General features: G+C 46.2%; 1 protein-coding gene and 1 long non-coding RNA gene across 2 annotated transcripts; both read right to left on the minus strand.

The window, feature by feature from the left end:
• Positions 1-1,620: 1,620 nt before the first annotated feature.
• On the minus strand, positions 1,621-3,072 carry LOC117742920. The gene is made up of 3 exons (XR_004611057.1): positions 2,868-3,072; positions 2,644-2,740; positions 1,621-1,746 (listed from the first exon to the last, which is right to left on the minus strand). It is a non-coding gene; the product is annotated as an uncharacterized LOC117742920 (long non-coding RNA).
• Positions 3,073-3,157: 85 nt separating this feature from the next.
• On the minus strand, positions 3,158-13,036 carry LOC117742907 (inactive serine/threonine-protein kinase TEX14-like). The gene is made up of 14 exons (XM_034550557.1): positions 12,910-13,036; positions 12,651-12,765; positions 7,999-8,164; positions 7,507-7,646; positions 7,252-7,318; positions 6,776-6,909; positions 6,211-6,306; positions 5,604-5,727; positions 4,791-4,969; positions 4,418-4,569; positions 4,036-4,226; positions 3,764-3,899; positions 3,201-3,589; positions 3,158-3,163 (listed from the first exon to the last, which is right to left on the minus strand). Exons 1-14 carry the CDS (start codon positions 13,034-13,036, stop codon positions 3,158-3,160), a joined length of 2,022 nt encoding a protein of 673 aa, XP_034406448.1.
• Positions 13,037-13,755: the final 719 nt, after the last annotated feature.

Below are 13,755 nucleotides of genomic sequence, written 5' to 3' on the forward strand. Positions count from 1 at the left end.
TCTGACCCCACATCTTTACAACAAAGTAAAATGCATACAAAGCCTCTCCAATGGTGATGAGGGTGTATGGATTATTTTTAAGTATGTTTTCTATTGTTTGCTGTTAAATGTATAGAATATATTTGAGAAATTAAAAAGAATCTAATAACAATGTGTCGGCTATTTTTTAAATTACATTAAATTGTTGATTTGAGCCATAAATATACTTTGGAAGGTATTCATGTTTTTGATGGTCTGTTGGTTCTCACCGCTACGCTGGGAGCCATGCTGCTCCTCTTCCTCACTGCCTTCCTCAACATGCTCGCCTCCTTTCTCCTCCTCCATCTCCATGTTTTCTCCTCCAGTCTTGCCCTCCAGCTGTAATCCTCTCTGCATTTCCTTGAGCTCCTCCTCCTCTTCGTGCACCCTCGGTGGACTTCGACTGCCTCCATCCTGCCTCTCTTCACTCTGTTCGGGTCCTTCCTCTTCCTCAGTGCTGCAGCCTCTGTGGGCTGTGAAGCTGGGAGATCCGTGGTCTACCAGCTCTTCCTCCTGGCTGGCTGTGATGAAGCCCTCTGGACTGCTAGCAGATTCTGCCTTGAAAGAGGGGGGCTGAAAGAATGAACAGCCCGTATGGGTGAGTTGTCAATCTTCTTGAACGTATAGGCAGTTTTACAGCCAATACAAAAAAACTCTTTAAAATTAAAAATGTATATACTCAGGGAATTGGATTCATACGATATAAGCAAGAACATTTTAGTGTATTAACTTGTAATGTGTGTATGTGGTATGGCCACTTGATCATTATTAAAAGGAGATCCAGAATGGTTTGGGTCGAGCCAGAGTCCTCTGAAGAAGAGCCCGCCCTTGTGAATGAGATGAGTCACCTTTACTGAGGGTGTGGTGAAACTCTCAGCCATGCAGATGGGGAAGTATGGGAGACCGGCCTCTCTCATGCCCATCATCACACGCCTGTGTACCCCTGTCAAAACGGCACACATATGTCCTTTGTCTTCGTCCATCAGTTTTTTAATGAAGAACACAACGATTTAATTATTTTCTAAATGCTAATGGGGATTTTTAATTTTTCATAGTCTGGGATATGTCAACAATTAGCAAATACACATATTTGATGCATTGCATCAAACACACAATACAGCAGAGACACCCCGAGTGGAAACCAGGTCAATCTCATGTTTTTGCCCCGTCGTCTGGTAGAAAATACTAATAAACACAATATAGAAGCCAGGGCTCCAGATTGAAGACCTGACCTGATTACGGAGTGCATGATTTGATGCTGGATAAATTGTGGTTTCAATGGGGACATTTATAAAGTGACTGTATTTTGGCTAAACAGTTTATTACAAACTAACACCCTTGCCAAAATGTAAAAAAAATGAAATGTCACCAGTGATGTGGGCTAAATGTCATGTGAACAATAAGCATTGATAACTACACTACAGCATGGTGAAATATGATGACCAGGCCAAAGCCCTGCATGACTTATGCATATTAAAACCTTCTAGAGATCTGATCAGTAGATCAAAACATTTATGCTGACTTTACCCAATTGAAATGTTGTGAAAAACAGTGAAACATCTTTCATTGAAGTTCACATTGTGTGCTGCTTTACCCGGGCTGCGTGGGGTACTGTAACAGTGCGGGGCTCTCTCGTTACCACAGATACCGTGGAGTTTCTTCTGAGGCTGAGCTGGAGAGTCTGTGATGCTGGAGAGTTCAGCCAGCAGAGCTGTGTCTAACTGGACCCTGAAAAACAGACACACACACACACACACACTGCTCAATGTACTTTATGAGTCCACAGGAGAAGTTATAGTGGACAAACACCACATAAATACATATGTTTTCAATTATAGTCTGTTCAGAATCCTTTATGAAATGTGTATAGATAGTATGTGTATAGTATAGTATGTGATACATATGGGGACATAAAGGAGATAGACACATGGATGTCAACCCTCTAGGTGTCTCGTACACAAAGGGACAGTTTGGGACATATTGCTAACCAGCGCCATTGAGCCTTGCTAACAGAGTTATAGTTTACAACTCGCGCTGTCGCGAGCACGAGTAATGGCGTGTCCATGATGAGATAGTTCAGTGGAATTTAAAGAAAATAGTTCACGGTCTGTGGATCATCTTAACCTGGGTCATTATTTCTGGAAAGAGAATTCTATTAAGTGTCCCTTTTAAATTCTGAACGTATTGTCCCCCTGGGTAAACTTGTCTTTTTGGCCTCATGGTGCTGTAGATGAGCCCTAGTTATAAATCCCTGTATCTCACACACACACACACACACACACACACACACACACACACACACACACACACACACACACACACACACACACACACACACACACACACACACACACACACACACACACACACACACACACACACACACACACACACACACACACACACACACACACACACACACACACACACACTACTACTACTACTACTACTACTACTCTGCGTTAGTGTCCTTACATGTTAGAGTTAGCTGTAGACTGAGCCTGTGTTCCACTGACATCAGGATCACTGTCTGGGAAGCTCTCATATTCTGGGGGGGGGGGGAAACAGAAACTGAGTTCCACCTGTTTGCAAACACTTCAATGTGAGGAAGTCTCAATAACTTACTGGTGGTGTTGTGAGTATCTAACAGTAGACTCCCACTAGCTGCTGGCCGACACACCTCCATTGTTACATCTGCGTTTTCTGATGAACTGGAGGATATCTGGAGGACACACATAACACTCGTCAACAAAAGATGATTGTGAATAATTACAGCATAGAGAAATGTGTCAAACCAATCATTAAAAAAAAAAAGACTGTAAACCGTCTTGCTGGCTAAACCCATGTACCTGCTGCTTCTCAGAGAGGGTGTGGAGAAGGCTGCTGTCCAGAGCTGATCTGTACAGGCTCGACGACTCCTCGCCGCAATCAGCTCCCACTGGCCGGCTCCCTGTCCCGAGGCAGCCCCCCTCGCACTGCTGCTGCTCGGCTGGATAATGGCTCAGCGATAGAGCCAGCTCCTCCTGGCTCAGCAGTTCCCAGTCCCTGCTCAGAAGCTGGGCCTCCAAGTTCTTTGCCCAACCCTCTCCCCTGTGTGGAAAGAGGCTGTACTGCTTCGAGGGTGGTCCAACAGCGGCGCTCACTCCTGAGCGGTTCGCGGAGGACGCAGAGAAGGACGAGACGAAGGAGGTGCTGTGGTCCACCTGAGGGTGCTTTTCCACTGTGTCCAGGCTCCTGCTGGCCTGCCGCAGCAGCTCCCGGGACACTTTGAGGTTCACTGCGATGGTGCTGATCTGCTGATCCGTTGCTATTTTCAGGCCAACCAGCTGCTCCACTAACTCCCTGTCTATGTCCGCCTCTGGTTCTTCCTCAGAACTGACAGAGTCAAACTCACCGAGCAGAGGAAGCATGCCTGCATAAGGGTACACCTGGTGGAACATGGGTTCTCCCTCAGTACGTTTTCTCCTCGGCTGTGGCTTTGCTCCTCTGTACAGCTGTTTGTCCAGGTGGACGTGTCTTTCTGCCATGGTGTCTGCCTGCCTTGTGACTAGTCTGACAGCCCTATGGACAACTGAAGTGGACAGAGGAATTTCATAATTAATTTTGTGAAACAGAACCAGGACTGCATATGTCAGTCTGTCAGATCCTGCTACAGTAAAATTAGATGTTTTCAAGGGACCAGAAATTTCCTGGCAGTAGCTTAAATCCTTTTTCAACTCTTTCTCAGTTCATATGGGGACCCTACATGTTTGCATATTGTGTTCTGTAGCGCTCTGTACTGGTTCCCCCACAATGGGCCTATGCTGTGCTGTGGCCTGGACTTCGGACCCCAGATCTTGTTCACACAGCCCACCAGTCATCTGCTCCTCCAGGGAGAACCTCTGCAGCGCACACACACAAACAGGTGTATCATGTCAACACTCATCTCCAGGCCCAGAATGAGGATGCATGTGCATTCTGGAAATAATAATTCAAGACGGTATGAACATAAATATGATCGTGAAAAGGGAGGCCCACCTTGATATCCTGCTGTAGGGTGTAGCACAGGCCTTGCAGACTGCATGTGCGGTCCTGTGGGTGGTGCTGCAGACCTCTCAGGACCACATCATAATAAGGCTGTGGAATGCTGCCGTCTACTACCAGGGCCTCGCCTGCATCCATCGCCCGTTTGATCCCGTGCAGGTCCACTGTGCCCCATGGTTCAGAGTCTGAAACAATGTGTGACATTATTCCATTTGACCAAACTGCATGTCCTCAAACGACATGAAGTCCTTCCCTGCCCTCCATTTGTTGTATGTTTATACAGCAAAGAAAGGATTCACATTATATTGCATTTCTGCCAATAGATCCTGCTCTAAATGCCACATACTGTTCCTTTAAAGGTGGATGCGAGCGCTACCTGTGTAGACTTCCTGGATCAGAGCACACAGACTGTAGATGTCCGCCTGTGTCGTGCACGGTCGCCGTTTAATGACCTCTGGAGCGGCCCATCTGTGGAGGCTGGGGGGCAGGTCTATGTGCGGGAGGAGTTTGACACTTGTACTTTGACTGCTGGATACACACACACAGAACATGATTATAACCAGGAGTGTAGTGACATACAGTATATTTAGCAGCATTGAAGAGCCTCTCCATACTCGACTGTTGGGGAATAATAATCATGTTGACAATGCCTTCCAATGATCTCCATAGTTCATGGTTTTGTGAGAGCCCAAAACTGCCTCATCATGCATGAAGCTTAATCCGTGCTTGGACTTGTTAGACTGCATTACCTGGGGACCATGAAGCCAAAACCAGTCAGTTTGGCTACTGCAAACTTAGTAAGGACCACACTGTGGGAGGACAGGGCCCTCATCACCAGGCCACCTCTGTGGATGTACTGCAGACCCTCGGACACCTGCAACATCACTGACAGCAGCCACCTGTCCTGCAGCACTGGAAAGTCTGCACGCTGCGCAGACAGACAGACACACAGACACACACACACAGTCAACATGACTGGTGCTTTTGGTTTGTGCTTTACATGCAAAGTGGCTTCATGATGGTTTTCCGTGTTTGGTTCTGTCACTTCTTTAAGTGAAGCAGGAAAAGGAATGCTACAGTTTTCCTTCCATTTGCAAATGACACAAACTGCAACTCCAGGCCAGATGTGCCCGTTTCAAACATCATTGATTGTTTCTGGGACAGAAAGTGTCACATCTGAGCTCGGAGAATGATCTTTTCCAACCCTTTTGGCTTGTAACCCTTTAAATCAAGATAAGTCATTACTTCAGACAAGGAGGGACGTTTACTTCTCAGGTTGTTTGTCCTTGAAAAGGTTTAACTTTTACGTTTTTCACAGTAAAAAAAAAGCAAGGCCCGGGAAAAGTCAGAAATAAACATTTTACTTGTGCCAAAGAAATATCTATATATACTTTTTTAATACATTTTCTAATTGTGAAACACAGAATTCAGAAAGATTCAAATGAGGGGAATTTGGGGAAAAACTATCATGTACTCCAATACAAAATAAAAAAAAGTGAATTGAATACACTGGATGTGTCTGGAAGTAGTGTAAAGTATTCCTCCAGGTGTGTCTTCGTTACCCTGGTGTGCAGCAGGCTGTGCAGCGTGCCCACGTTGACCGGTTCAAACACCAAACTGGTCCTCTGGAGGTCATCGGACAGACTCACCGCCATCAGCTGCAGCAGCTGTGGGTGGAACAGCTGGCTGACACACACACACACACACACACATTTCATTTTAGTCAAGTTAGTCGTGAAATTAATGTTAGTTCGCCACGGCTGATATGCTCCCCAGTGTTGGCTGAGTAATAAAACAATCCGCAATACAACATAATTTGTGTTACTGAGATTTCTGCTCACATATAATACAGGTTACTGGCCTGTTAATGCCAGCTCCAGCTCTTTGAATAGGGAGCCACAAAGTGAGGGTTAGCTTTTACCTTAGGTTAGAATTGTTACCTCTAATACAGATGGATATGATAACAGGATATTAATAAAACACATGATGTATTCCAGCTTGGAATACAGAAATATTTCCATATTTCTCAGAGCAATGAGTTGATCTGGACTTGGTGTCGGTATTGGTGTTGATCTCCAAATATAAATACAAGTGTAAACTTACTTTAGAAATTCCACAAGTCAACAACCAAAACAAGATCTGGCGGGCACATCCCCTGCTCTCTCTCACCTGCAGTAGTCTTGTTCCACGAGGAGCAGGTCCATACTGGCTGTCTGACTGTCCCTGGCTGTTTTTACTGTCACCCTGGAGCCTCTCCAGCTGTGACTGAAACACACCATTTGGTCTTCAATGTGGTAAAAGGCTTGAAGAACAGGTGAATACTTTCATATGATCATAGCTCTGCCCAATTCCTGGTCGTATTATTTCTTACCCGATTCAATTTCTCCCATGATGATGTTATTTTAGTGTGCAGATAAACAATGTAAATAATTTACCCCACAGCGTTGACTTTCTGCGGTGTATTACAAATCAGGAAAAATTGTGTTAAGTACTTGAGATGGACTGATTCTCCAATTAGGATTTGTTAAAAACTCTATGATTTAAAAAGTATGACGCTATGTATGTTTTCCCTCTAACCAGAGGTGGAAGCTGCTCTTCCCTCACTACTGGTTCTCGGCTCTGTGGGGGAGAGCGCCGAGAGTCAGATTCCTGGGATGTGTCGATACACTTTTCGATTATGTGAGTCTGGTGTGGCTCTCGCCATGGCTCTGTTGTGACTTGGTAGTGGTCCTACTTAGTCATGCAGGTCAAAGAGCCACAGGAGAAGGAGAGCAGAAGTTCATCGTCAGCCCGAGTCAGATCACTGTCTCTGATCAGTGGGATAGATGCTGGCACAGCCAGCGCCTGGCCCGGCTTGGTAATGCACACCTGGACAGAGACTCATGAGGAGAACACTCAGCACAGACCGTCACAGAGGCCGTCGGTCTGTGTGTCCCACCCGCTGCACACTTGGGATTCACACACTTCTTTCTTTTCTTTTGTTAGTTGGGAGAAGTGAAGCAACTCTGGGTTCAGTTCCTGGCACTTGAACATGGCGACAGGAGGAGCCAAACCATTTGCCCACTAACCCATTAACAGTTATAACGCTGCAATGAATAATGACAATAAATACATTGAATCTAAATAAAATAAAATGTCTTGTAATTGTGTCACTCCCAGCTCCAAGCTTAACCAATCAGCGTCTCCTGAATACTGTATGAAGTGACATACCTTTCCAAAGCCTAAACAGTAGGCCACTGTACCAGACATCTTGTGGTTTGTCCACTTATTGAGTGGCCTGTCAATTCCAGGGAAAGGAGCAGAAACACACACAAGACATATCAGTTGATTAGACATTACACAACTGACGGCGGTGGCTGTGGGAATGCCTTCTATTTCCTGATGTTATTATTTCACACAGGTTTGTTAAGGACAATATAGTGTGGGTATGGGCCTATGATCAACGTGATGCTTCGTGCGCCGCACCGTGCTTTCATGCGCTCCATCAGAGACACAGGCTGTGACGAGATGGAGGTAGACGCATGGGACGGGCTGCGGGTTGTCGCGGCCGGGCCCAGACACAGCTGCTGCATGGAGGACATGCGGCTCTCCAGGAAGTCTTGCATCTGATGAGACAGGGTGTCATTTGAACCTGGTGGAGTTGCCAAGTCCTCTTCACGTAACCGGACAATGTTACAGGCTGGACCTAAAAATGTTTGCGTATCACTTTTGACACCACAAGTCTGAACTGATTTTTCTTTCAATAGTTCTGAATATAAGGTTTGGTGGCCTGTGACCTTAAATTCCTCCTGGATATATCTCTTGTCCGTCCCTCAACTTCATGGAGGTGCAATGCTAAATCACTGGATGTTTTTTTAAGTTACGTATGCTCAAGCAACTAAGCCTGTCACACTTCACCAGCACCCGGGGAGCGAGAGCGCTCACCCGCTGCAAGCTTAAAATGACTGACCGGCTTACCCTGGCACTGCCTTCCTGCTCCACAGCCCTAAGCCAGTCAAAGGGCGTCCTGCCCTCGCTATCGTGGAGTCTCAGATCTCCCCCAGCATCCAGCAAGCCGTTTACCACTGAAGGGCTACGGGAGAGCACGCCCGCGTGAACCGGGGTGCTCCAGTCCTCACAGCGACTAGAAGAAAAGCGGTTATGAATTCAATATGCTTCGTTGTAAAGTGGAGAATGTAAACCACTTCGCTGTATATATAACTTGTAAATACATTTTTATACATTACATTACATTTAGCTGACGCTTTTATCCAAAGCGACTTACAATAAGTGCATTAAACCATGAGTCCAAACTCAGAACAACAAGAATCAAGCAAGTACAATTTCTTCAATAACGTTAAACTACAAAGTGCTATCCGTAAGAGCCATTTAAGTGCTACTAAAGTGTTAAACTACAGAGTGCTATCAGTAAGAGACATTTAAGTGCTACTAAAGTGCTACTACGGCTCTACCTTCCCTATTCAAGGTATAGTCGAAAAAGATGTGTTTTTAGTTTGCGATGGAAGATGTAGAGACTTTCTGCTGTCCTGATGTCAATGGGGAGCTCGTTCCACCAATGAGGAGCCAGCACAGCAAACAGTCGTGACTTTGTTGAGTGTTTAGCTCGAAGTGAAGGAGCTACAAGCCGATTGGCAGAAGCCGAGAGAAGTGAACGAGCTGGGGTGTACGGTTTGACCATGTCCTGGATGTAGACCGGACCCGATCTGTTTGCAGCACGGTACGCAAGTACCAATGTTTTGAAGCGGATGCGGGCGGCCACCGGTAACCAGTGAAGGTCGCGGAGGAGCGGAGTAGTGTGGGTAAATTTCGGGAGGTTGAAGACCAGTCGAGCAGCTGCATTCTGGATGAGCTGTAGAGGTCGAATGACATTAGCAGGTAGACCTGCCAGGAGAGAGTTGTAATAGTCTAGCCGTGAGATGACCAGAGCCTGGACCAGAGCCTGTGCCGCCTTCTGAGTGAGAAGAGGTCGTATTATCCTGATGTTGTACAGCATGTACCTACAGGAGCGTGTCGTTGTGGTAATGTTGGCAGTCAGGGAGAGTTGACTGTCGAGTGTCACACCGAGGTTCCTGGCAGTCGGAGTCGGAGCCAGCACTGAGTTGTTGAAGTTAATAGTCAGGTCGTGGGTGGGAGAGCCTTTTCCTGGAAGGAGGAGAAGTTCAGTATTGTCCGGGTTAATTTTCAGGTGGTGTGCGGGCATCCACTGAGAGATGTCAGTCAGAGAGGCAGAGATTTGTGCTGCTACCTGTGTTTCAGATTGGGGAAACGAGAGGATCAGTTGGGTGTCGTCAGCATAGCTGTGGTAGGTGAAGCCATGCGAGCGAATGACAGAGCCGAGAGAGTTGGTGTACAGAGAGAAGAGAAGAGGACCAAGGACTGAGCCCTGAGGGACCCCAGTAGTCAGAGGACAAGGCTCAGACACAGATCCTCTCCAGGTTACCCGGTAAGTGCGGTCGGTGAGGTAGGATGAGAAGAGTTCCAGTCGAGGGAGGCTGCTCAGGTAACGTTACCGACGTTAATAAGCACAGCTTAGCTAGGTTAACTGGTGCTATAAGAAACTGAACACATCTGTTACCGCTTTGTAAGTCTTTCTCTACTCTAGTTGTAACGTCACTACTTACACTAAACACTATATATACACATATATATGAGAAGAGTGCGATGCCTGAGATACCCAGTTCCTGGAGGGAGGAAATAAGGATCTGGTGGTTCACTGTGTCAAAGGCAGCGGAAAGGTCTAGAAGGATAAGGACAGAGGAGAGAGAGGCTGCTCTAGCAGTGTGAAGCTGCTCAGAGACAGCAAGGAGGGCAGTCTCTGTTGAGTGGCCTGCCTTGAATCCAGACTGGTGGGGGTCTAGAAGGTTGTTGCTGTGGAGATAGGAGGAGACTTGGTTAGAGATAGCTCGCTCTAGAGTTTTGGAAAGGAAGGGGAGGAGTGAGACAGGTCTGTAGTTTTTGACTTCAGATGGGTCGAGAGTGGGTTTCTTCAGGAGAGGGTTGACTCTTGCCTCCTTCAGAGAGTTAGGGAAACAGCCGGTTGAGAGGGAGGTGTTAATAAGATGGGTGAGAAAGGGAAGAAGGTCAGGAGCAATAGACTGGAGAATGTGAGACGGGATGGGGTCAAGGGGGCAGGTGGTTGGCCGCCAGAGGTTACCAAGGTAAGAACTTGATTGGGAGACAGGGGGATAAAAGAGGAAAACGAGGGGGAAGAAGATGAAGTTACTGGAGGTGTAGTTATAGAAGATGGATTAGTAAATGAGGAGCGTATGTCGTCTATCTTTTTTGTAAAGTAGTCAACAAAGTGGCTTGGTAGAAGGGTGGAGGGGGGAGGGGGACCACGGGGGTCAAGGAGGTTGGAAAAAATAGAGAAGAGCTGTTTGGGGTTAGACAAAGAGGATTTGATTCTGGATTGGTAGAACAGACTTTTGGCTGCAGAGATAGACGCAGAGAAGGAGGAGAGAAGAGATTGATAGGCGAGCAGGTCGCTGGCGTGTTTGGATTTTCGCCATTTCCTTTCCGATGCTCGCATAGTGGCTCTCTTGGTGCGCACTGGTTCGGACAGCCACGGAGCCGGAGAGGACTTGCGGACCTTTCGAGTCATAAGAGGACAGAGAGAATCAAAAGAGGAAAACAGCGTAGAGAGGAGAGTGTCAGTGGCAAAGTTAGGCTGCATGAGTGAGAAGGAGTCAGTTGAAGGGAGGGCTGACAGAACAGACGAGGCGGATGTTGCGACGGACAGGTGCAGAGTCCGTTGTGGGAGGGTTGTCAGTTCCAAAGAGTGGGAGAGAGTAAGAGATGAAGAAGTGGTCAGAGACATGAAGTGGAGGTACAGTGAGGTTAGATGTAGAGCAGTTTCTGGTGAAAATATAGTCAAGGTGGTTGCCAGCTTTGTGAGTAGGAGGGGATGGGCTGAGCGAGAGAGCAAAGGAAGACAGTAAGAGTAGCCGGTCCGATGACTTCTGTCTGGATGTTGACGTCACCCAGAAGGATGAGCGGGGGGCCGTTTTCTGGGAAGTTTGATAGGAGGACGTCTAGTTCTTCCAAGAAGTCTCCCAAGGAGCCAGATGGACGGTAGAGAACAACAATGGTTAGTTGAACCGGATGAGTAACCGTCACTGCATGCAATTCAAAAGACAGTGGGGTAAATGGAAGCGGGTAGAGAGCAAAACTCCATTTGGGTGAGATAAGTAGACCTGTGCCCCCACCCCGACCACCCCTTCAGGATGTGTGGCTGAAGGAGAAGGCCGAGGAGAGAGCAGCAGGGGTTGATGTGTTGTCTGGTGTGATCCAAGTCTCAGTGAGAGCCAGGAAGTCCAGCGATTGCTTGATAGCGAAGCCAGAGATGAAGTCCGCCTTGCGGTTAGCTGGCAGTTCCAGAGGCCCCCTGTGACGAGGTGCTGGGTCTGTGTGGAGCGGGTGGGATAAATAAGAGAGGAAGGATTTTGATGCATGTGTGACCGAGTCCGCAGTCTATAGTAACTATGAGTAGATGTGCACGCAGGTATGGAAAGATAACACATTATCACAGGGAAATGTTTATACTCAGCCGCCCTCAGCCACCACCGAAGACTCCCACGAAAGACTCCTAGGTCTTTATCCTCCGAGTCTTCATACGAGGAGTCTTCCCTGACGCTACAAGCCCCAACCTGGTTATACACCCGAGTTGGCGATAATTAGTTACAGCTGTGTCGAGCCCGCCCACAGGTCGTTGAAGGAATTGCCCACTTATCGATCGATACTGGTAAGAGTCGGCACTCAGGCAGGGGATTCCTTGCTACCAGTGAAGTTGTTTGCTAGAATGTGAAATTCTTGCCAAACTGATTAAGGACAAAGATCTGTTTACCTCAAGGTAAAAAGTAGAATATAGTTTAGTCCCTAGTAGATTTGGATTACAGAGCAAATTCTTAAATCCTAGCTGGTTTCGTTGACTTTTCAGTCACTTGTGTAAAAAAGCAAGACATCGCAGCTCCAAATGTTCAAATTAGAAAGACAGTACAGACTAGCATTCTAGTATACCTAAATACAGCAGATACAGTAGTAATATAGCAGAGAAACCTCTTTAAATAATATACTCAGCAAGACACAGGAAGTATTGCATTCCTGGGTCTAAGGTTGAGGTTGGATCTTTTTCTAAAAACACACCGCCCACTCAGCATATTAGAGGGATGTTAAATAGCGATGCTACTTTAACCTCACAACAGATCGGCACAAGGACACCAGCTGGTAAAGAGTACGTGGAACAAGATAACAGAAAAACATTTCATTCTGGGCTACTTGCTGGTGTGTTTTATGTGACACTGTGAAGATGTGCCCTGCCAAACATCTGTCCTGTCTGCTTGTACAAAGGGCTGCTGTTGGATGTATTCATTGCCAGAAATATGAGGAGTTAATATGCGGTACATTTTTATATGACATTGCCTTGAATCTTTGGGTTTGTTGTAAGAATTAAGTTGTTCCGGGTCAAACGGCTAAAGTCTGAGTCAAGACACAAGTCTATGGTGTTAAAGTCTAAATAATTCCATCATCGTTACCAGGACTTTAAAGGCAAGCTTCATGAGAATGCGTAAGCCGTAAGTATCCTGAAGAGGGAGCGCCAGGCCCGGACTTACTGGTTAGGGTCGGCCCCGTGACGCAGGAGCAGCTCCGTCACCTTCGCTTGTCCCGACAGAGCGCCACAGAACAGTGGTGTCTGACCCAAGTGATTCACACAGTTCACGTCAACACCTGGAAAACAACAGGAAACACGGAGACCAGGCGCCCCCCTTTGTGTCAAGCACTGTGTGTCTGACTTATCTGCATGATGCCAACATGGATGTATTACTGGTACAATTACAATACTGGCGCTGTTACAGTGAGTGAGTGACGCACCCTTATTCAGCAGTTTCTCCAACTTAGTGAGATTTCTCTCCCAAGTGTACTTGTGGAGTTGAGCGTGTGCTCCTCCAGTGGGCACAACACCCACATGCACAGGACAGGGGAATGGCAGCGCTGCCATCCTGTTACTGGTCGTCCCAGCTGTCAGTGAGGTCAGACTTTTTTTACACCTAACATGTCAAACACCAGTAATCGATATGTTTATGCAAGATACTTTGGTAACCATTAGAGCACATATGGATTTTTCCTAGACCCGACATCAGAAAGTAGGAGTTTAAACAGAGAGGTGTGGCGATTACATTGGACTCTGTATGTTTGCCAAATTCCTCAAATTAAAGTGAGTGAAACGTCGACACTTTTTTTAAATGATCATGTCACTGTTTTTACACATACGGACTGGTTAACTAGTTATAGTATACAAAATGCTGCTTATAGGTTAATTCAATGTAATACTAATCATATCGTAAAATCTAATAATAAGGAACATATAACACTTGCAACTAGTATTAAGAATTTGTTATTTTACCTAATACTCCTGTATTCCTTCATTCTATAATTTATTTCTAATGTGAACGTTACTTTTTTTTCAGATCGTTAGTATGACTAGCTTTCCTTCATACAATATATATATTAGCAAAACTGCTACTAAGGTACTAGCTAGCTAACATCAACTATTTCTTTCGCTTCTGAAAAAAACACACTCGTAAAATAAATTTCTTGACAACACTATGTGTTGTATGTGTATATATAGTGTTTAGTGTAAGTAGTGACGTTACAACTAGAGTAGAGAAAGACTTACAAAGCGGTAACAGATGTGTTCAGTTTCTTATAGCACCGGTT

The sequence above is a fragment of the Cyclopterus lumpus genome, chromosome 14, assembly GCF_009769545.1.
Source record: "Cyclopterus lumpus isolate fCycLum1 chromosome 14, fCycLum1.pri, whole genome shotgun sequence".
NCBI classification, from domain to species: Eukaryota; Metazoa; Chordata; class Actinopteri; order Perciformes; family Cyclopteridae; genus Cyclopterus; species Cyclopterus lumpus.